The sequence below is a fragment of the Heterodontus francisci genome, chromosome 8 (genome assembly GCF_036365525.1).
Source record: "Heterodontus francisci isolate sHetFra1 chromosome 8, sHetFra1.hap1, whole genome shotgun sequence".
In the NCBI taxonomy this organism is placed as follows: Eukaryota; Metazoa; Chordata; class Chondrichthyes; order Heterodontiformes; family Heterodontidae; genus Heterodontus; species Heterodontus francisci.
Genome location: NC_090378.1, coordinates 111412220 through 111436990, shown reverse-complemented (window position 1 = coordinate 111436990; position 24771 = coordinate 111412220). Strand labels below are relative to the sequence as shown.

At 46.2% G+C, this 24771-nt stretch overlaps 1 protein-coding gene across 2 annotated transcripts in view; it reads left to right on the top strand.

The window, feature by feature from the left end:
* Positions 1 to 24771, top strand: part of LOC137372589 (pre-B-cell leukemia transcription factor 1-like) — a 697223-nt gene that overhangs the window by 566278 nt on the left and 106174 nt on the right. For both annotated transcript variants that reach the window (XM_068036530.1, XM_068036529.1), the window contains exon 3: positions 4090 to 4349. In XM_068036530.1, coding sequence (XP_067892631.1) covers positions 4090 to 4349 — 260 coding nt within the window. The remainder of the gene's footprint in view (positions 1 to 4089; positions 4350 to 24771) is intronic.

Genomic DNA, 24771 nt, shown 5'->3' with positions numbered 1-24771 from the left:
AGGGCCTAAAAAGTAGGCCCAAAGTTTCAATTGGTTGTGGGTGTGACAGGAAAGGAAGACATTGTATTAATACAGTGCCCAGTCAAATTTCTAAGTGCCAGTTACTCCAAAGTGCTCTGACTGTTGTTACATAGGCAAACGCAGGAGCTGCTCACTGCCAACGGTGGCAATATAACAAGTGACAGCCTTTCAGGGTATTGCTGGAGAATAATTGTGGACCTGGATACTTGTTCACAGCAGATCCTGAAGTACTTTACAGCCAAGTGTAGTCTCTGTTGTAATTTAGGAAACACAGAAGCCAAGTTGTGCACTGCAAGATCCCACATATAATAATGTGTTAATGAATAGCTCATCTATTTGTTAGTGATGCTGGTTGAAAGATAAATATTGGCCAGGAACACCGGGAAACACTGCTCTGCTCTTTTTCAAATAGTGCCATGTGTTATGACCGACCGCTCCAGTCAAAGCCCCCAATCAAAATATAAGATTTGGATTGTGGTGGGAGAAACGCACTGATAATTCAATCCCATCCCTTCACAGATCACCTAACATGTCATCTTAAACTTTCCAAATTAAAGACCCAGCCAAATTGTACCATCTATTGACCCCTGAATGAGGCTAACGAAACCAGGTGTCTTTAAATCAACAAATTAACTCTTTAATTAGAAAAACTAAATTCTTAAACATTACTAAGATATAAACAACATTTAAAATAGAAAAAATTAGAGTCCTTGCAAATTTACACTCCTGCCAGAAGTGAAAAAGTCCAAGGTTGCTTGAAGTCCTCAGAGCCATCCAATGGGGAGAAAAAAGGTTCTTCAACAGTAGAACAATCCATAGTCTAATTCCAGCAGTAAGTGATGCTTTCCTTCTCCAGCGATGACCACAGAAGAATAACTCGCAACCACTTTCAATAGAATCAATCTGGCTTTAGAATTTTTGAGGGATAAAAGATTGTCACAATCTAACTCCCTTCCTTCAGTTTAAATTATCAGAGATCTCTGTTTTGGCTTGACTTTTTAGAATTTTGCGAGAGAATAATAAATAAACTAAATTCTCTTCCTTCAGTTTAAATGGTCTGTTTCTCCTTTCAGGTGCTAACACACAGCTGTCTGTCTGTTTTCCTCTGTTAGAACAGGCTGTTTGTACTATAAGCCAGTTCAAAATTAAATTGTAACAAATGTATCTCTCGATGCTCAGTCCGAGTGGCCATATCCAAGGCAACAAGAATGCACCCTTTGAATCACAGTCTCCGAATAGCTGTATCCCGGGCAATGAGAATGCATTCTTTGACTCAGTCTTTACAGTTTGCTGCCTTAAAGCAGTACGGCTCTTTTTCCAGCCTTAAAGGCACACCGCATTCTTCCCAGACAAAAAAAACTACAGGATCAGAACACATGGGATCTTTTACATCAACCTAAGAGGACAGACATGGCCTCAGTTTAAAAGGACAACAGCTTAATCTGTTTTTGTGATGTTGATCGAGGGATCATTATTGGCCAGAACACCAGGGAGAACTCCCCTGCTCTTCTTCAAAATAGTGCCATGGGATCTTTTACATCCATCTGAGTAAGTAGATGGGACCTCGATTTAACTTCTCATCTAAAGGATGGCACCTCTGACAGTGCAGCATTCCCTCAGTATTGGAATGGAGTATCAGCCTTGATTTTTGTGCTCGTGTGTAGGCTGAGATTTGGTACCCAAATCACTGGAGTAGGGCTTGAACCCCCAAGGGTTCAGATTCAGAGATGAGAGTGCAACCACTGACCAAGCTGAGGTAAGCTTTGATAAGAAACATCAGCAGGCTATGCGACATTGTGAATGGGGAATCATCACAACTGATGTTGACCTTGTTCGCAGCGATAAACATGGACTTTCCGGCAGGTATTGCAGGCGATTGAGTGTAGAAATATTCTGAAGCCATTGGCAGGAACACAATAGAAAGTTTCAGAGGCTTTTGTCTGCAGTTCTTGTGAAAAAATAGTAGGCTTTTATGGATAGGTATTGGTATCCTCTGTTAGTAAACCCGATTGTTAAAATATGTACTGGTCATCTCTGGTCAGCTCATGGTGTAGTGGGTAACATATTTAGTCTGGATAGAAGATTGGCTGGCTGACAGAAAACAGAGAATATGCATAAATGGGCCCTTTTCTGATTGGCAGGATGTGACGAGTGGAGTCCTGCAGGGGTCTGTGCTGACTTAAATGAGGGGAGCGATGGCATGGTAGCTAAATTTGCAAATGACATAAAGGCAGATAGCAATGTATGCTGTGAAGAGGACATAAGGAGGTTGCAGATTAATATAGATAGGTTGAGTGAGTGGGCAAAAATCTGGCAGATGGAGTATAATGAGGGAAAATGTGAAGTTGTTCACTTTGGCAGGAAGAATAAAAAAAAAAGTATTACTTAAACGGAGAACGACTGCAGAATTCCGAGGTGCAGAGGGATCTAAGGCCCACAAATGGGTGCAAATGGTGAAAACTCAATGGGCGGGAGTAGGGCAACTGTGAACTCTGTGACCTCAGACTCACCTCTTCTATCTCCTCACTGTATTCAGCTTGGTACCGTGACGTTGCTGGGCACCTCTGTCTCCCTCTACCCCACTGGGTGTGTCAGTGCCACTGGGCTATCCTTGGCTGCCAGTGAAGCCAGATCCTGACCTAGGCAGTGAGGCTGGTGACAGACCCCTGGTAATGAGCAGAGCTTCAACTCCCAGGGGCCAAGATTTATCTGTATCCTTCTCATTAATAGCTGAGATGAAGATGAACTGACGTACTGATAATGGCAGTTCCAAAGTCCATGAGACAAAACCTCATTGAGATCCCGCCAGTAATGAAAAGAGAATCTAATAACGTTCACTTACTTTATAAGCTGATGAATAGGTCAAGTCGGATGCTACCATTGGTTTATGAGTAGCAACATGCTGAATAGGGAACATAAAGGGGCATTGCTGTCTGTTTGAAGGGCCAGGTGGGGGGGAGGGGTAGTGGAGAGGCTTCTGGGACTGGTTCATTTCTGTGGTCAACATGGCACCATAGCTTCCACCTCCCTCGTCACAGTTTCATTCCAAACGGGTTTTATTCAGTTGCATTTTTCATTAAACTGGTCTGAAGAACAGTTTCTGGAATGGAAACAACAGCAGAAGTTAGATGGAATGATCAGATCCCTGTGCACTGGTGGTACCCACTTTACGTATTTGCAATGCACGTTAACACACTTGGGCCATTGTGCCTGCTCTGGGCATGTTCCCTCTGTACATGATTGGAGAAATCAAAATTCACACCATGAATCACAGTTGAAGTCCAATGGAGCAGTCTGGGCTCATCCATCACAATAGACCTAACCACCTCCTGGCCTCCTGCTAATAATGTTAGCAGTGTTTCCCTCCACTACTGTAGCCTATCCATGTGCCTGTGACTTAGTGTGTCCTGACCTCAGTTGTAGGTATGCCTGTGCCTCTTTGTCCCACTGTCATGCTTTAATTTGAAGTTGTTTTCCAAATGTTGACCATGTTATCTTTCTCTCGAGATGTCTCCTTCTGAAAGTTGGAAGGTCTCCAGTCTTTCCCCATAACTCAGTCCTGCTGCTCCCTGCACAACCTCCAATGTTTGAACTCAGGTGCCATGGAAGAAGAACAGTGTACACTTTGGGCTTGACATCCTGAAACTGATACTTTGTTGCGTTGACTATGCACCTGCTCACAGCTCCACAGCTATTGAACAGATTCGGGGTAATTCCATGTGACACTGCTCTCCCTTTGGGGAGCTAAGTTCACACAGAGTACAGGACAGAAACTTAGGTGTACAAGTCGCACCCAGAGCTCCGACACACACTTCCTGCAAGTGCAAGTCGGTGCCAGGAGCTCAGGCTTGTAAAATTACCTGCCTGTTGAGTTTCAAATCTATTTTAAAAAAAACCCTCAATCTGTTTCTTCAATGTCACCCTGGGCCATTTCAAACTATTGTTTGAAAACTAGCGTTGGCCATTTATCCTCTCGCTCTCCTTCCCCTCTACTGTACCAGGTATGATGTGTGGTCGTGTTTTGATGCTTGGCCATCACAGTCTAACAGACGTTCTCTTCTCTTGCAGTGTTGAGTATCCGAGGTGCTCAGGAAGAGGAGCCTCCGGACCCCCAGCTTGTGCGACTGGACAACATGCTGCTGGCGGAGGGTGTTGCGGGGCCGGAGAAAGGTGGGGGGTCCGCCTCGGCTGCAGCCGCTGCTGCCGCCGCTGCCGCTGCCGTCTCTGGAGGAGCGACGACTGACAACTCGGCTGAGCACTCAGACTACAGAGCCAAGCTCACCCAGATCCGGCAGATCTACCACACTGAGCTGGAGAAATATGAACAGGTAAATCATACAGGGACCACCCCCACCACCCCCCCAACCCCACCGCCGAACCCTCAACAGACACAGCCTGCCAAGGTAGAGCTGGACCATTGCCCCACTGACTGGGAGGGGTGGGTCCCAGGTTTGATCCCAGGGTGTGTGCAAGAATTCGCCAGTCCCTCCTAGGGCAACAATCAGTGTCCCTGGGTGAGGGACGGGGAAGATGGGGTTTGGAAATAACCAGGGTTCCATTACTGCCTAGTTGTTCTTTGCATGTATGTACACTCCAGGTGAAGGAAGCATTGAACACAGTCATGAAGAACCCTTCCCTCCCTCATCACTCCCCCTCCCTGTCCAGATTGGTCATTCTTCAGTAAACACCAATCATCAATGTCCATGAAGACCATCAGCCTTCCACATTGACCTCAGCATTTTGACAGTCTTTGCTGCCAATACTCAGTATAGAGTGGACATCTCTAACCCCACTCCCTCCACACGTTCCCACTGTCCCCTCAAACACCGTTATAAGATGTCAATGCTTTCTTCTTGCCCTTATCAGTAGATGGGAAAACGAACATTTATTTATAGTGTTATCACTGAATGTACAACATATCCCACCTCTCTTGGAGAATTGGATGATGAAAATCTCCTGTTCACTCCAATGGGAGAGACAGGCATAGGGACTCGACTGTTTGTTCCGATGGGACAGAAAGTCAATGGGAATCTCCTCCTTGTTCCAATAGGAGAGACAAGCGATGGGAATCTCCAGTTCACTCCAATGGGAGAGACAGGCGATGGGATGCTCCTGCTGACTCCAATGGGAGAGACAGGTGATGGAAATCTCCTCCTCGTTCCAGTGGGAGAGACAGGTGATGGGAATCTCCTCCTCATTCCAATGGGAGAGACAGGTGATGAAAATCTCCTCCTCATTCCAATGGGAGAGACAGGTGATGGAAATCTCCTCCTCGTTCCAGTGGGAGAGACAGGTGATGGAAATCTCCTCCTCGTTCCAGTGGGAGAGACAGGTGATGGGAATCTCCTCCTCATTCCAATGGGAGAGACAGGTGATGGAAATCTCCTCCTCGTTCCAGTGGGGGAGACAGGTGATGGGAATCTCCTGCTTGCTGCAATGGGAGAGACAAGCAATGGAAATCTCCTCCTCGTTCTAGTGGGAGAGGCAGGCGATGGGAATCTCCTGCTCGCTCCAATGGGAGAGACAGGCAATGGAAATCTCCTCCTCGTTCTAGTGGGAGAGACAGGCGATGGGAATCTCCTGCTCGCTCCAATGGGAGAGACAGGCAATGGAAATCTCCTCCTCGTTCCAGTGGGAGAGACAGGTGATGGGAATCTCCTGCTCGCTCCAATGGGAGAGACAAGCAATGGAAATCTCCTCCTCGTTCTAGTGGGAGAGGCAGGCGATGGGAATCTCCTGCTCGCTCCAATGGGAGAGACAGGCAATGGAAATCTCCTCCTCGTTCTAGTGGGAGAGACAGGCGATGGGAATCTCCTGCTCGCTCCAATGGGAGAGACAGGCAATGGAAATCTCCTCCTCGTTCTAGTGGGAGAGACAGGCGATGGGAATCTCCTGCTCGCTCCAATGGGAGAGACAGACAATGGAAATCTCTTCCTCATTCCAGTGGGCGAGACAGGCGATGGGAATCTCCTGCTCGCTCCAATGGGAGAGACAGACAATGGAAATCTCTTCCTCATTCCAGTGGGCGAGACAGGCGATGGGAATCTCCTGCTCGCTCCAATGGGAGAGACAGACAATGGAAATCTCTTCCTCATTCCAGTGAGCGAGACAGGCGATAGGAATCTCCTGTTCACTTCAATGGGAGAGATAGTCACTGGGAATCTCCTGCTCACTCCAATGGGAGAGACAGGTGATGGAAATCTCCTCCTCGTTCCAGTGGGAGAGACAGGTGATGGGAATCTCCTCCTCGTTCCAGTGGGAGAGACAGGTGATGGGAATCTCCTCCTCATTCCAGTGGGAGAGACAGGTGATGGGAATCTCCTGCTCGCTCCAATGGGAGAGACAGGCAATGGAAATCTCCTCCTCATTCTAGTGGGAGAGACAGGCGATGGGAATCTCCTGCTCGCTCCAATGGGAGAGACAGGCAATGGAAATCTCCTCCTCGTTCTAGTGGGAGAGACAGGCGATGGGAATCTCCTGCTCGCTCCAATGGGAGAGACAAGTGATGGAAATCTCCTTCTCATTCCAATGGGAGAGACAGGTGATGGAAATCTCCTCCTCGTTCCAGTGGGAGAGACAGGTGATGGAAATATCCTCCTCGTTCCAGTGGGAGAGACAGGTGATGGGAATCTCCTCCTCATTCCAGTGGGAGAGACAGGTGATGGGAATCTCCTGCTCGCTCCAATGGGAGAGTCAGGCAATGGAAATCTCCTGCTCGCTCCAATGGGAGAGACAGTCAATGGGAATCTCCTCCTTGTTCCAATGGAAGAGACAGGCAATGGAAATCTCTTCCTCATTCCAGTGGGCGAGACAGGCGATGGGAATCTCCTGCTCGCTCCAATGGGAGAGACAGACAATGGAAATCTCTTCCTCATTCCAGTGGGCGAGACAGGCGATGGGAATCTCCTGCTCGCTCCAATGGGAGAGACAGGCAATGGAAATCTGTTCCTCATTCCAGTGGGCGAGACAGGCGATGGGAATCTCCTGTTCACTTCAATGGGAGAGACAGTCAGTGGGAATCTCCTGCTCGCTCCAATGGGAGAGACAGGCAATGGAAATCTCCTCCTCGTTCCAGTGGGAGAGACAGGCGATGGGAATCTCCTGCTCACTCCCTCCTGCTTGAAGTAATTACACATTAAAAAATTAAAAAATTAACAAGGTGATTGTTGGTCCGATAAAAAGTGAGTCTGGAGAATTAATAATGGATAATAAGGAGATGGCAAATGAACTGAACAGATATTTTGCATTGATCTTCATTATTGAGGATACAAGTAACCTCCTAATATTAGCTGTAAATCAGGAAATGGAAGGGAGGAAGGTACTCAAGAAAATTACAATCACCAGGGAAGTGGTACTGAACAAATTGGAGCTGCGGGCTGACAAATCCCCGGGTCCTGATGGACTTCATCATAGGCTGTTAAATGAAGTGGCTCGTGAGATAGTTGTTGCTTTAGTTTTAATTTTCCAAAATTCCCTAGATTTGGGAAGGTTCTGTTAGATTGGAAAATAGCGAATGTAATTCCTTTATTCAAAAAGGGAGGAAGACAGAAAGCTGGAAACTACAGGCCAGTTAGCTTAACATCTGTCTTAGGGAAAATGTTAGAAGCTATTATGAAAGACGTTATAGCAGGGAATTTAGAAAAAGTTCAAGGTAATCAGGCAGAGTCAACATGGTTTTGTGAAAGGGAAGTCATGTTTGACCAATTTATTGGAGTTCTTTGAGGGAGTTACATGTGCTGTGGATAAAAGGAAACCGGTGGATGTATTGTACTTAGATATCCAGAAGGCATTTGATAAGGTGCCACATCAAAGGTTATTGCAGAAAATAAAAGTTCATGCTGTAGGGGGTAACATATTGGCATGGATAGAAGATTGGTTAGCTAATGTGAAACAGAGAGTAGGCATAAATGGGTCATTTTCTGATTGGCAAGATGTAACGAGTGGTGTGCCACAGGGATCTGTGCTGGGGCCTCAACTTTTTACAATTTATCTAAATGGGCGGCACAGTGATGCAGTGGTTAGCACCGCAGCCTCACAGCTCCAGCAACCCGGGTTCAGTTCTGGGTACTGCCTGTGCGGAGTTTGTAAGTTCTCCCTGTGTCTGCATGGGTTTCCGCCGGGTGCTCCGGTTTCCTCCCACCTTCAAAAGACTTGCAGGTTGATAGGTAAATTGGCCATTGTAAATTGCCCCTAGTGTAGGTAGGTGGTAGGAGAATGGTGGGGATGTGGTAGAGAATATGGGATTAATGTAGGATTAGTATAAATGGGTGGTTGTTGGGCGGCACAGACTCGGTGGGCCGAAGGGCCTGTTTCAGTGCTGTATCTCTAAATAAATAAATAAATGTCTTAGATGAAGGGACCGAAGATATGGTTGCTAAATTTGCTAATGACACAAAGATAGGTAGGAAAGTAACTTGTGACGAGGACAAGGAGGCTACAAAAGGATATAGATCAGTTAAATGAGTGGGCAAAGACCTGGCAAATGGAGTATAATATGGGAAAGTGGGAAATTGTCCACTTTGGCAGGAAGAATAAAAAAGAAGCATATTTTATAAATGGTGAGAGATTGCAGAGCTCTGAGATTCAGAGGGATCTGGGTGTCCTAGTGCATGATTCGCAAAAGATCATTATGCAGGTACAGCACGTAATTAGGAAAGCTAATAGAATGTTATTGTTTATCGTAAGGCAAATTGAATACAAAAGTAGGGAGGTTATGCTTCAGCTATACAGGGCATTGGTGAGACCACATCTGGAGTACTGGGTACAGTACTGATATCTTTATTTAAGGAAGGATGTAAATGCTTTTGGAGGCAGTTCAGAGAAGGTATATTAGACTAATACCTGGAATGGGCGGGCTGTCTTGCGAGGAAAGATTGGACAGGCTAGGCTTGTATCTGCTGGAATTTAGAAAAGTAAGAGGCAACTTGATTGAAACATATAAGATCGTGAGGGGTCTTGACAGGGTGGATGTGGAAAGGATGTTTCCCCTTGTGGGAGAATCTAGAACTAGGGGTCACTGTTTACAAATAAGGGGTCACCCATTTAAGACAGAGATGAGGAGAAATATTTTCTCTCAGAGTCGTGAATCTTTGGAATTCTCTTCCTCAAAAGGCGGTGGAAGCAGAGTCTTTGAATATTTTTAAGGCAGAGGTAGATAGATTCTTGATAAGCAAGGGGGTAGAAGGTTATCAGGGGGAGGTGGAAATTTGGAATAATCAGTTCAGCCATGAACTTACTGAATGACGGAGCAGGCCTCGAGGCGTCGAGTGGCTCCTAATTTGAATGTTCGTATGTTCGTATGGGGTAACTCCATCATTGGGCAGTAGCTGTTTCTTCAGTGCACATTATAGAAAGGACTTTGAGCCAAGACAAGGAGGCAGACCAAGGAGAAAGTGAAAGTCTAAAATTACAAGGATATGAAAACATTCCTGGCTTGGATGACTAACACACTCAGTGAAACCTACTGAACCCCACCTTGAAGTGTGGCTAGGAGTCTCAAGGATATTGTGCTACTTGAAGGAACATGGAATGTTGGAATGTGAAACAGATCTGGTGCAGATACTAGTACAGAGTTGAATGCAAAGGGAATCTCTTTTACAGCTGGCCTTTAATGGGAAATTTTCAGTGTATGTCCACCTCCAGTTTATGACCGAAGTGGCACCAACAGCAAAGCCAACTCTGAAGTGACCTGACTTGGACCAATACAGATTGAGCAAGTGCCATCTGGGCGAAATCCATTGTCAGAAAGTGATTAGAAATTTGCCTTCTCAGATCCAACCTGGCATCTGCTTGATAAGATGGGCAGGAAGTGTGAGAGTGTATTATGACAGAATTGAGTATTTGTGTGAATTGGAGTCCTCCTTGACTCCCACTGTTCTGACCTCCAGCTCAATGATGGGGTGGTGCAGCTTACACACACACCTCTGCACATTAGGTTGTCACACGAATGCTGTGTGTGTCCCATGTCTGGGGGTGTGTTTTGATCGCTTTCACTTGGCCACTATCTCAGGAACTGGTGGGAAGCTTTCTCAGGGTGCAATTTGACGGCTAACTGTGAATGGGCTTCCATTCCGGTTCACACCCTGTCAACCGCTCACTTCAACACACCTCCCTCAGTGAGTGACTGATCTGCCTGAGTGTTTCAAAGTGCACATGGTCTTAGCACCCTGCCCCCCCTCTCCCCCAGGTGGAAGGGCAGCTGACTTAATTGCGTTCATTTTAAGTCATGCATTGCTTTCTGTTTTTCTCACCTGTCTTTCAAATCTCCTCTGCTCATTGACAATTAGGTTTTAGGTTTTCGCACTTGCTGTGTAGCCTGTCACCGTGGCATGAATCCACTGCAGTCAATCTCCAGCTCCATTTCTGTCTTCTATTTATACCAAGTAGCTTTCTTTCTGCTCTTGTGCACATCATTACAATCACCACAGGGGCTCACATAGATACTTACTAGGAAGAAAGCCTCTTGTCATTTAGCTCATTGAGGGTGTTGTCTTGCCTGGCTTCTTTTCTCATACACGGTTCCTCAAACATCTTTACCTAAGTTTCATACAGTCTGTGTTGGATACTTAGACAGTCATCACAATCTGTGGTTGTTTTGGGCTTAAAGCACTCCTCGTTATATTTGTTAATAATCATCTCTTTAATTCTGTGCCCAACACATGGGCCACTGTTTATTGGATACATCATCTAAAGACAATTATGCACTGGGGAAGGGGTCAGGTACTTCCATAGTGTGCATGTCGGCCTGGCCAGGCAGGTGGAGGGATGGAAGGAGGGGGGTGCTGCTGGTTACCGCCTGGCATGCACTGCCAGGGTGCTCAATTTCTGTTAGCGTTGGGTGGCGTGGAATTTCATGGCCCATGTTGCATTTAAGTCCCATTATTGGTTCGCCATTTCTCCCTTTTTCTGAGTTTTTTTTTGAGTCACAAGATACAGTGCATATCCTAACTAACATCCAATGCGGACTGCAGGAGACAGTCACTGCCCATGCTGTAAGTTACCTGATGTTGGCTCATAAAATGGTACTTCTGCTAATCTACCCTTCCCTTCAGGTCTTATTTTTGTTTTTACATAGAATTTACAGCACAGAAACAGACCATTCGGGCCAGCTGGTTTGTACTGGCATTAATGCTCCATCCAAGCTTCCTCCCACCTTACTTCATCTAACCATATCAACATAACTTCCTATTCCTTTCTCCCTTATCTACTTATCCAGATTCCCCTTAAATGCGTCTGTGTGATTTTCCGCACCCACTCCATATAGTACCAAGTTCCACATTCTAGCCACTAAAGACATTTTTCTTGAATTCCCAATAGAATTGATGAATAACTATCTTATATTTATGATCTCTAGTTTTGGTCCCCCCGCCCACAAGTGGAAACATTTTCTCCACATCTATCCAATCAAATCCTTTCATGATTTTAAAGTCTTCCATCAGCTCACTCCTTCGCCATCCTTATTCTACAAAAAGAAGACCCAGCCTTTTAAGTCTTTCCTGATATTTATAACCTCCCAGTTGTGGTATCATCCTTGTAAATCTGTTTTGCACTTTCTCCAGTGCCTCTATATCTTTTTTAATTTGTATATTCCTTGAGTTGGATTTTGTTGTGCTGGTGCTGGGCCGAAAAGGCAACGGGAACCCTGCCTTGTCCTTTCAGAATCACTCCCCCCCCACCCCCCGCGGTGCAATCTACCTGCACTCAGGCGTTTAAGTGCCCGGCGCCGGGATCATTGTCCCTTCAAAGACAGGGATCCCGCCTCCAAGAGCTGTTGACCAATCAGAGAGCCGGCAGCTCAGTAGTATCGGCAGTGCCAATGGGAGCGGTAGCCACTGCCGGGACTGCAAGAGGTCTTGGATCCAGGCCCAGCACTGGAGCCCGAACCCAAAGTAAGTGAGGCAGGGTCGCTGGGGCCAGACCAGCAGGCCCTGGCGAGAGGTGGAGGGTGGGCGTTTAATACAATGGGAAGGGAGTTCATGGAGGTGCAGGTTTTCCCAGCAGAGGACAGCCCCCCTCAAACCTGCAGGGAGGTCGCCGCAATTTACTGAGCAACCTCCCAGTGTGGCGGAGGCCCCCTCCTGCTGTTGGTTAGATCCTAGCGGCAACAGGAAGAGGCCCTTAGGTGGCCAGTAATAGGCCACTTAAGGGCTTCAAGTGGCCTCTGGGCAGAAAGGCTGTCTTCAGTCTATCCCACCCCCAATAAAAGTGCATTACAATGGGGAGGTGACGTGCCCGCCGCCCCCTCCTGCCACAATTCTATGGGCCCCCACCTCCGAACCCGTCTCGGGGGGGGGGGGCCCATAAAATTCAGCCCCTTGTTTATTTCTGGTGGGGAGGGGAGAGGCGTTCAGTTTAAGTTCAGCACCTTCAATGAGCTCGCATGGCTTCCCTCGGCCCATTAACTTAATAGGGATAATGACTCTTTTAAACTCTTAAAATAAGTGGCTGCCATTAAAATGTCCTGCCAACCCATGACGATTTTTGTTCACCATTATCACCAACTGTGATTTACAGCAAAAAAAGAGTGGCAGGACTTAGGGCCTGGGTACACTCCAGTGACTAATTCGTTTCATATTGGTTCAGTACTACTCTCCACAAATGCTTCAGACTTTGGTACACACTGAGGCCATGAAAGGCACTAAATAAATGCAAGACTTTCTTATAAAATTTATGAAGAAGCTAAAGCCATTTCTTCAGTAATCCAATGTCATAGACAATACAGCACCAACACCAACCTGCATTTATATAGCTTCTTTAAGGCAGTAAATCATCCCAAGGTGCTTCACAGGAGCATAACCAGACAAGTTTTGTCACTAAGCCAAAGGAAGCTGACCGAAAACTTGGTCGAAGAGCTAGGTTTTAATGAGGGTCTTAAAGGAGGAGAGCGAGGCAGGGAGATTTGAGGAGGGAGTTCCGGAGCTCAGGGTCGAGACAGCTGAAGACATGGCCACCAATGGTGAGGCAAAGGAAATCAGGGATGCTCAAGAGGCCAGAGTTGGAGGAATGCAAAGTGTTTAAGAGGGCTGTAGGGCTGGAGGAGGTTACAAAGACAGGGAAAGACAAAGCCATGGAGGGATTGGAACATAAGAATGATATCAGCCTCAGACAGTGGTCAAGGAGTATGTGGCTGGGCATGTAAACATGCTTTCAGTCACTTTTCGTTTTGAGGTATAAAGAGAGTGAGCTGCCAACTTTTGACAATGAGACAAGTTTTATTGCTTTAAAGAACGAAAGACTTTCATGACCTCAGGAAACCCCAAAGAACTTTACAGCCAATGACGAGCTTTTAAAGTTTGTTTGCTGTTACAATGTAAGAAACACGGGGGCCAATCTGAGCACAGATCATCTATTTTAGTGATTAAGGGATAAATGTTGCCCAGAATGACCCTGCTGATCTTCAAAGAAGTGCTGTGGAATCTTTTATACCTGAGAAGACAGACAGGGCTTCAGTTTAACATCTCATCCGAAAGATGGCACCCCTGACAATGCACCTGGTCTGCATATCAAATAAAATTTAAGAAAGAATGTTTGTTGACATAGCACCTTTCACCACCTTGGGATGTCCCAAAGCGTTTTACAGCCAACAATGATAATAATCATATTGTTTGATGGTGACCATTATGTGTCTGCAATCTTTTTCAGCATCTACATTTCAAAGGCAAGATCAAAGTTCTGGTGCAGTCAACATGCAATAGTTTCCTTCAAAGAATGGCTGGGCTAAATAGCCCTCCTCACAGTATAGATACATACACTCATATACACAACAACTTGCATTTATATAGCCTTTAACATAGAAAAGCATTCTAAGGCACTTGAATTTATATACATTATATAATATAGCTGTGTGTATGTATATATTACATTTGTATATATGCATGTGTATAATATATATATCTATATTATATTCCTGCACAGTATTTGCATATTGCTTTCATCCAGACACTGAAACAGAAGAATTCTTTTCAATGTGCAGCTAATAGAGTTTCATTTTAAATTCATGATCTACATTGTCCTATTTAAAATTTCTTATGAGAAAAGTATAATGGGAATTTTACAGTTTGAAGCAAGACAGCACTCTGCTTCCATCCCAGTGACAACACACACACGAATGACAGAATGGTGCATTTCAATGAGATTCACCTCAATGTGTCATGCATCTGTGAGTAGATGAGAAGAGATTTGCCAAGCACTTGCTTTTTGATGAATGCAATTAAAAAGCAAACAGACTTGTATCTGCACAGTGCCTTATCATGCTGCACAGAACTGCCTCAAAGTGCTTTGTGTCCAGTGCATAACTCTGTAGGGCAGTGGCTTGTCATGTCGCAGATGGGGCAGCCATTTTGTACACAGCAAAATCCCACAAACAGCTATGAGCCAAATGAGTTGTTAATCTGTTTTTGATGGCGTTAACTGAGGCACGAATATTGACCAGAACACTGCGAGGACTTACTCCTCTTATTGTGACAGGGAGTGAGATGGTGCAGGGATGGTGGTAGGGGGTGGGGGAGGTTAGTGGAAAGTGGGGAGAGTGCCTGGATAATGCTGGATAATGTATACTGACCTTCTAAAGATTTCTTGATCATACAATAATATATTACCCAAGTCATTACAAACTGATGTGTAATTAGAAGTGTGAACTAATGCATTTTGGATGGAAGAATGAGGAGAGGCAATATAAATGAAATGGTACAATTTTAAAGGGGCTGCAGGAACAGAGAGACTTGGGGTTTACCTATATAAATCTTTAAAGGTGGCAGGAAAAGTTGATAAAGCTGTTGAAAAGGCATATGGGTTTTATAAACAGCAGCATAGAGTACAACAGCAAGGAAGTTATGCTAAACCATAATACATCACTGGTTAGGCCTCAGTTGGAGTATTGGGGGAAATTTTAACCTGTAAGGACAGTGGTTGGAGGTGCGTGGGAAGGTGAAAATGTTTATAATTTCAATCTCGATTCCAACTCGCCTACTTCCAGTTTTAACGGAATCGGGGCAGAGATGGGGAGTGGATGACCAATCCGCTCTCAGGAGAGGGTTGCTGGTGGGATGGGGATGGAGTTGTGGGGTTGGAGCAGGAGCGATCAATCCACTTTCAGCAGACAGTCAAGGAAGTGGGTGACAAATTCGCTGTCAGGAGGTGGGTTGTGGGGGGAGGCAGGGGCGACCAATCCATTCTCAGGAGATGGGTCATGGCAGCGGGCAACCAATCAACTCTCAGGAAACAGGTCATGGGTGTGGGCGACCAATCAACTCTCAGGAAACAGGTCCTGGGCCGTGGGCGACCAATCTGCTCTCAGGAGACAGCTCATGGGAATGGGCGACCAATCAACTCTCAGGAAACAGGTCCTGGGCCGTGGGCGACCAATCTGCTCTCAGGAGACAGCTCATGGGAATGGGCGACCAATCAACTCTCAGGAAACAGGTCCTGGGCCGTGGGCGACCAATCCGCTGTCAGGAGACAGCTCGTGGGAGTGGGCGACCAATCAACTATCAAAAAGCAGGTCATGGAGTGGGCGACCAATCCATTCTCAGGAGACGGGTCATGGGAGTGGGCGACCAATCCACTCTCAGGAGACAGGGCAAGGCTGGCAATAATTTGCTGTCAGGTGATGGGAGTGTGTCCAATCTACTCTTGGAGCGAATCGATCACTGAAATCTTTAATGAAGGCAGCGTTTTCCATTTTGACAGCATTTTTATTTTTAACTTGTGGTAACCATGATTCCTGGGTGTTGGTAAACCTGGCAGGTAAAAGGAGGTGAGAACCCATGAATGCCTTTGTTGCACTGGTTGTGGCCAAAAGGAGCGGGGGTGTTTCCCTCCAGTCCCGATATGCTGCCTGCTGACGATCAGATCCATTATTGACTGACCCGAACCCAAACCGTGTAGTCCCACTTTCCCCGCTTTGTTGTCAGACTCTGTCACCCACCCCTGCCCCCCCCCCACAACGCCCAATCCCCCATCTGTGTCAGACTCACCTGACATCAGCTCCTCAGCTAGCAGCCCAGACAATTAGCATGTCAATCTGGCTGCTTATAGAGTGGGAAACCTTTTTATAACATTCAAAACCCTGCAGTTAATTTCTTAATGTTTTCCCATCCAAAAATATCCCTCCTCGCACTCCCCCCTCCCCTCACTCTCCTGCTCTCTTTCCAGCCTGGAGAAAATATCAGGGTCATTATAGTCAAATCTGGGCATCAGATTATAACAAAGATGCCAAGACCTTGGTGAGGGTGCAGAAGAGATTTCGTACAATTATACCAGGTGTGAGGAACTTCAGCGATGTGGAAAGATTCGAGGAGCTTGGGTTCTTCTCCTTGGAGCAGGGTAGATGAAAGGGAGTGCATGTCCACAGGTCCCTGAAGGTGACAGGACAGGTAGAGTGGTGAAGAAGGCATATGGAATGCTTTCCTTTACTGGCCGAGGTATAGAATACACAAGCAGGGATGTAATGCTGGAACTGTATAAAATGCTGGTTAGGCCACAGCTGGATTATTGTGTACTGTTCTGGTCACCGCATTACAGAAAGGACATAATTGCTCTGGAGAGATTACAGAGGTGATTTACAAGAATGTTGCCAGGGCTTCAAAGTTTCAGCCATGAGGAAAGATTGAATAGGCTAGTGTTGTTTTCCTTAGAGGAGGCTGAGGGGTGACTTGATTGAGCTGTACAAAATTAAGAGGGGCCTAGATAGAGTAGACAGGAAGGACCTGTTTCCCCTAGCAGAGAGGTCAATTACCAGGGGGCACAGATTTAAGGTGATTTAAGGTAGAAGGATTAGAGGGGACATGAGGAAAAGCTTTTTCACCCAGAGGGTGGTGGGTGTCTGGAATTCACTGCCAGGAATGGTGGGGAGGCAGAAACCCTCGATTCTTTTAAAAGGTACCTGGACTTGTGCCTGAAGTGCTGTAACCAGCAAGGCTACGGACCAGGTGCTGGAAGGTGGAATTAGATTGGGTGGCTAGTTTTTCAGCTGGCACGGACACAATGGGCTGAATGGCCTCCTTCTGTGCTGTAATTTTTCTATGGTTCTATTTCCTCGAGGTGTTCAAAATTATGTGGGGTTTTGGTTTGAGTAGCTGGGGAGAAACCGTTTCCACTGGCAGGAGGGTCAATAATCAGAGGACGTAGATTTACGACAATTGGCAACAGATCCAGAGTGGAGATGAGAGAATTTTTTTTCTAATGCAGCGAGTTGTTGTGATCTGGAATGTACTCCCTGAAAGGGTAGTGGAAGCAGATTCAGTAGTGACTTTAAAAAAAAATTGGATACATACTTGAAAAGGAAAAAATTGCAGAGCTATGAGAGAAGAGCAGGGGAGTGGAAGTAATTGATTAACTCTTTCAAAATGCTGGCACTGGCACGATGGGCCAAATGGCCTCCTTCTGTGCTGTACTATCCAATGATTCAATGTTCTGTAGGCCAGCAGTTCTGATGACAGGTCATCGACCTTAGACATTAACTCTGTTTCTCTCTCCATAGATGCTGCTAGACCTGCTGGGTATTTCCTGCACTTTATGTTTTTATTCCAGATTTCCAGCATCCGCAGTATATTGCTTTTATTTTACTGTAGGCCAGCTGATGCCTGACAATTGCAATAGGCAAAAAAGTCCCAAAATATAATAAGTGGACTAGTTCTTAGCAGATATGAGCTGGAGTATGTTCCAAACAAAGCTCTGATCAAGTATGGAGCTTTAGGAACATATATTGTTCTGAAACACACTCCATCTCCTTTTATTTTCTTTCCACCTTTGTCAGCTTTCCCTCCTGCAGGCATTGGCCCCTTGAAAAGGCCCAACTTGCACCAGCCAAATGGCCAGTATTCATGTCCGAACCTTGAGAGTATCTGCAGCCTATTCGACTGCACAAGGCGTCCCAGTAAATCCAATCTTCTCCTCACCCCAAGCACAGTTTCTATGGGTGGGGATTTAGGACTAGTTACACACTTATAGGTGTTAACTTTGACTATTGCTAGCCAGATCAGAGAAACTCTGCTCTCTCAGGGGTCTGCTAGTTTTATATGTTTTCAGTTGCCACACTGGGACACTGAAACAAACACTAATATTACAGTAATAACCACATGGAAATGTTTTAATGTAGCAACCCAACCTTTATTTAAATATGAACTGTAAATGACCTGTACTCTCTCTCTCATCCCTTTCTCAGATTGTTTCTCTTCCTTGTCCTCACCGTTGTATCAGCTTGAATTGTTTTTCTAATTGATTATTATTTTTCTTAAAAACACTTCCCCATGTTGTTGCTGTCTTCCTTCAGTCTCAATGTCCAATTTGGAGGTGCAAGCGAATTTGAAAAGGAGACGAATCTTATTGATTATGAACTTGCCCCAAGCTGTCCAATAAATTGTCGGTGGTCTGAAGATTGACTAGATCGTCTGATAAAGGTTTTATTGCCCACACACAGGAATGGGCTGTACACCAATCAGAGTGATTGTTGGTAACACCCCAGGAGAGCACCATACATGGATGAGTATATTTGTTGTATCACAGAATGGGTTTGTTACCTCAAGGAATCCAACACTTCGTCACTTTAAATAGAAACAGTAGGGAGTGCAGGGCCGGAGTTTCATCCGGGCGACGGGAGTCTCCACTTCCAGCCAAAACGCTGCCGAGAACCCCAGGTCGCCCCTTCTGTGTGAGGCCTGCCAAATCAAGTGCCAATTAGACACATAACTGGGCAGAGACGGGCCTTCCACGGGATCAAGGACCCCGGCGGTGGATGCCCCGCCCTCGAAGAGCTTCCGTCCAATCAGAGGCCGGCACCTCTTTAACTGAGCAGTGCCAACACGGCACTCACCTGAGGAAGAGGAGCGCTGGACCCAGGCCATAGGTAGGTCATGGCAGGAGAGGTCCTGTGGAGTGGGGGTCGCAGGGAAGGGTTTGTAGGGATTAGCAGCAAGGGCAGAGTGTGGGGTGGCTCTCAGCGGGCCCCCCCCCCCTTTCTGATGTCGGGTCCCTCATTCAGGCGCTGTGCCTTTTAATGAGGGATCCCTACCCACCGCTCCACCACCACGGGAGCCGGGAAGTAACCCATACTTTTTTTTGCCGTGTTTCCCATGTGGCGACAGGCCCGCCCACCGCTGAGCTGATTGCGGCAGTGGCGGGATGAGGCCCTTAATTGGGCATTAATTGCCAACTTAAGGGCCTCAATTGGCGGCAGGGCGGGAAGGCCATTCACAGGCCTTCCCGCCCCAGGTTTAATTTCAGTAGAGGCGGGAAGGTGTCGGAGAACCCACTGCAGCCATCCCGCCTGATTATATGCTCTTCCCACCTCCAAACCCGCCGTGGGGAGAGCACAAAATACCCACCCCCAGGAGTCCATTTGGCCCATTCAGTCAGATCATGGCTGATCTGTATCTCAACTGCATTCACCCGCCTTCACTCCATATCCTTTGATACTCTTACTCAACAAACATCTCTCACTTTCAGAGCTCACCTATGGAGGGGGGAATCTTTAACAGAATTTTACTGGAATGGGGATGGGAGTTGTACAGTGGGGGAAGATTTCCTCGGTGCACCACGTGTAACGGAATCATAAACCCTGGGTCTTAAAAATAAAGTCTGTTTGCGATTTTAGTTTAGTTTTTTAGTTTAGAGATACAGCACTGAAACAGGCCCTTCGGCCCACCGAGTCTGTGCCGACCATCAACCACCCATTTATACTAATCCTACACTAGTCCCATATTCCTATCACATCCCCATCTGTCCCTATATATTTCCCTACCACCTACCTATACTAGGGGCAATTTATAATGGCCAATTAACCTATCAACCTGCAAGTCTTTGGCATGTGGGAGGAAACCGGAGCACCCGGAGGAAACCCACGCAGACACAGGGAGAACCTGCAAACTCCGCACAGGCAGTACCCAGAATCGAACCCGGGTCCCTGGAGCTGTGAGGCTGCAGTGCTAACCACTGCGCCACTGTGCCACTTGTGCCACTTGTGAATGTACCGTACAGAGGGAAAAATGGGATTGGTAAATTGAAAATCTCTACCAACAATTAAATGAATCAGGGCTCACCAGGGGCTCATGGTTTGATAAATAGTGTCTACTAAGAAGCTGAGTTAGCAGTCCAAATGCATTTATAGGGATATTAATTGTATTGCTGTGCTGACCTAGACTGACTCTTTATTAGATTAGCACTGTGGGCATGGACCCTGCTGCCTTGCCAGCACTAATCAAAGTCACAGGTTAGCATGTCCAACTTTTCGCACATTCCTTTGGGGGCGGGTGGTAAATCCAGTGGATAATGAAAATGTTGCACTAATCTCTGTGCCTGATACTCCGATTTGAACTCCTGACACACACAGCTCTGGGTCAGTGCTAGTTCATACCATCAACCTCATTGAGATCCAGCTATAGTCTTATGACACATTATAATGTAATTGGGTTTCTATCTATATGTTACAACAACAGTCACTTGAGTTTATATAACACCTTTAACATAATGAAATGTTCTACGGTGCTTTACAGGAATGTTATAAAACAAAACCCATTTGGTTAGAGTTGAGAAACAAGAAGGTTATGTTCATGTGACTGAGAGTATTCTGTAGGCCTCCAAATAGTGAGAGAGAGAGAGAGGAGCAAATCTGCAGGGAAATCACAGAGATATGCAAGAACTATAGAGTGGTGATATTGGGGGACTTTAACTACCCAAGTATCGGTTGGGATAATTTTAGAGTAAGGGCAAAGGAGGGGGAGGAATTATTGAAATGTGCTCTAGAGAATGTCCTTCACCAGTGTGTTCTCGGTTCAATGAGAAAGGAGGTATTGCTGCATCTGATGCTGGGGAATGAGGTGGGCCAAGTGGACCAAATGTCTATGGGGGAGCACTTGGGTAAGAGTGATCATCGTATCACAAGGTGTAGTTTAATAATGGGGAAGAGCAAGGAACAATCTAAAGTAGAACTTCTAAATTGGAAGAGGGCTAACTTCTATGGGATGAGAGGGGGATCTAGCCAGGGTAAAATGGAAGAAAAGACAGACTGGAAAAATTGTAACTGAAGAGATACTTCAGGTACAGGCTAGGTACATTCCAGCAAGGGCGAAAGCGAAGGAACAAAGGCAGGGCTCATGGTATGCTGAGAAGGATAGAGAAAATGATGAAACAAAAAAAAGAGGGTGTATGGGGCATGTCAGGTGAATTCTTCAAGACAGAACCAGGCCAAATACAATAAGTTGAGAGGGGAAGTGAAGAGGAAAATAAGACTGGCAAAGAGAGAATATGAGATTGGAATGGCAGTTAACATACAGGGAACCCAAAAATCATCATCTGGCATCTCGGTAGTAAGAAGTGGGGTGGGTCCTATTAGGGACAAAGTGGGTGATATGTGTTTAGAGACACAAGGCAAGGATAAAATATTTAATGAATACATTGTATCGGTGTTTACTAAGGAAGAGGGTGCTGACAAAATATCAGTAGAAATGGAGATGCTAGAGGTAATGGATGGGGTGAAAATTGATAGGCAGGATGCACTGGAAAGGCTGGTTATGCTTAGAGTGGAGAAGTCACCTGGTCTGGATGGCACAAGCCCCCAGATGTTAGTAAGGAGGACTTTGCAGGGTCGACAGGGCTGGGTTTGCCGTTGTCGTTTCCGGTACCTAGGTTGATGCCGGGTGGTCCGTCCGCTTTCAGTCCTTTTTATTAACTTTGTAGCGGTTTGGTACAACTGAGTGGCTTGCTAGGCCATTTCAGAGGGCATGTAAGAGTTAACCACATTGCTGTGGGTCTGGAGTCACATGTAGGCCAGACCAGGTAAGGACAGCAGATTTCCTTCCCTAAAGGACATTAGTGAATCGACAATGGTTTCATGGCCATCGTTAGACTAGCTTTTAATTCCAGATTTATTAATTGAATTCAAATTCCACCTTCTGATGTGGTCGGATTCGAACCCATGTCCCTAGAGCAATACCTGGGTCTCTGGGTTACTAGTCCAGTGACAATACCACTACGCCACCGCCTACCAATAAAGCAAGGTTAAAGCAAGCAAGTCCAGTAGGCAGGCCGGGCAGGGGCAGGACAGGGAGCGTGGAAGGTCTGGTAGGCTAAACTGCATTTACTTTATTGCAAGAAGTCTTACAGGTAAGGCAGATGAACTCAGAGCATGGATCGGTACATGGGATTGTGATATTATAGCTATTACGGAAATGTGGTTGAGGGATGGGCAGGGTTAGCAGCTCAATGTTCCGGGGTAACATTCCTTCCGGCGTGACAGAGGTGGAGGTAAGAGAGGAGGGGGAGTTGCACTATTGATTAGGGAGGACATCACAGCAGTAGTCAGAGAGGAGATCCCAGGGGAATGTCCAGCGAGGTCATATGGGTAGAACTTAGAAATAAGAAAGGGGTGATCACTTTGATGGGATTATACTATAGGCCCCCCAATAGTCAGAGGGAAGTGGAGGCGCATATATGTAGGGAAATCACAGATAGGTGTATGAATTATAGGGTTGTAATAGTAGGTCCAACAAACAAATTTCTCTGCAGCACCTGTGGAAGAGCCTGTTACTCCAGAATTGGCCTTTATAGCCACTCCAGGCGCTGCTTCACAAACCACTGACCACCTCCAGGCGCGTATCCATTGTCTCTCGAGATAAGGAGGCCCAAAAGAATAGTAGGTGATTTTAACTTCCCTAATATTGACTGGGACTGCATTAGTGCTAAGGGATCAGATGGGGAAGAATTTGTTAAGTGTGTCCAGGATAGTTTTCTGAAGCAGTATGTGGATGGTCCTACTAGAGAAGGGGCTACACTCGACCTCCTCTTAGGAAATGAGGATGGGCAGGTGGTTGATGTGTCAGTGGGGGAGCACTTTGGGACCAGTGACCATAACTCTATTAGCTTCAAGATTGTTATGGAAAAGGATAAGACTGGTCCTCAGGTTGAAGTCCTAAATTGGGGGAAGGCTAATTTCGATGGCATCAGACAGGAACTCTCAAAAGTTGAATGGGAGAGGCTGTTTACAGGTAAAGGGATGTCTGGCAAGTGGGAGGCTTTAAAAAGTGAGATAGGAAGAGTTCAGGGCCGGCATGTTCCTGTTAGATGGAAGGGCAAGGCTGAAAAGTTTAGGGAACCTTGGTTGACGAGGGATATTGAGGGTCTGGTCAGGGCAAAGAAGGAGGCATATGTCAGGAATAGGCAGCTGGGACCAAGCGAGTCCCTCGAGGAGTATAGGGGATGTAGGACTACACTTAAGAAGGAAATTAGGAGGGCGAAAAGGGGCCATGAGATTTCCCTGGCAGATAAGATAAAGGAGTATCCTAAAAGATTCTATAAGTTTATTAAGAGTAAATGGGTAGCTAGGGAGAGTAGGTCCCCTTAAGGATCAGTGTGGCAATCTATGTGTGGAGCCACGGGAAATGGGCGAGGTCTTAAATGAATATTTCTCATCCGTATTTACCATGGAGAAGGTCATGGAAGCTAGTGAGTTCAAGGGAGGGAACACCGATATCCTGGCGCATATCAACATTACAAAGGAGGAGGTGTTGGAGATTTTGAAGTGCATTAAGGTGGATAAATCCCCAGGGCCTGACCAGGTGTATCCTAGGATGCTATGGGAAGCAAGGGAGGAGATTGCTGGGGACCTGGCAGAGATTTTTGTATCATCGTTAGCCACGGGTGAGGTACCGGAAGACCTGGATGATAGCTAATGTTGTGCCTTTATTTAAGAAGGGCAACAGGGATAAGCCAGGGAACTACAGGCTGGTGAGCCTTACATCAGTGGTAGGAAAGTTATTGGAAGGGATTCTGAGAGACAGGATTTATATGCATTTGGAAAGGCATGGTCTGATTAGGGATAGTCAGCATGACTTTGTGCATGGGAGATCATGTCTCTCAAATTTGATTGAGTTTTTTGAGGAGGTGACCAAGAGGATTGACGAGGGCAGGGCGATGGACGTTGTCTACATGGACTTTAGCAAGGCCTTTGACAAGGTCCCGCATGGTAGGCTGGTCCAGAAGGTTCAAACAAATGGGATCCAGGGTGAGCTAGCAAATTGGATACAAAATTGGCTTGGTGATAGGAGGCAGAGGGTGGTAGTGGAGGGTTGTTTTTCAGATTGGAGGCCGGTGACCAGTGGTGTGCCGCAGGGATCGGTGCTGGGCCCGCTGTTGTTTGTCATCTATATTAATGACTTGGATGTGAATGTAAGGGGCATGATTCGTAAGTTTGCAGATGATACCAAAATTGAAGGTATAGTGGACACTGAAGAAGGTTGTCTAAGGTTACAACAGCTTACAGATCAACTGGGAAAGTGGGCAAGGGAGTGGCAAATGGAATTTAACGCAGTTAAATGGGAAGTTAAACCAGGGCAGGACATATACAGTGAATGGCAGGGCCCTGGGGAGTGTTCTTGAGCAGAGACACCTTGGGGTGCAAGTACATAGTTCCCTGAAAGTGGCAACATAGGTAGACAGGGTGGTGAAGAAGGCATATGGCATGCTTGCCTTCATCGGCCGAAGCATGGAGTACAAGAGTTGGGACATCATGTTACAGTTGTACATAACGTTGGTTAGGCCGCATTTGGAGTATTGTGTGCAGTTCTGGTCGCCGCACGACAGGAAAGATGTGATTAAGCTAGAGAGGGTGCAGAAAAGATTCACAAGGATGTTGCCTGGTTTGGTAGGCTTGAGTTATAAAGAGAGATTGGATAGGTTGGGTCTGTTTTCCCTGGAGCAAAAGAGGCTGAGAGGGGACATGATAGAGGTATATAAAATTATGAGAGACATAGATAGGGT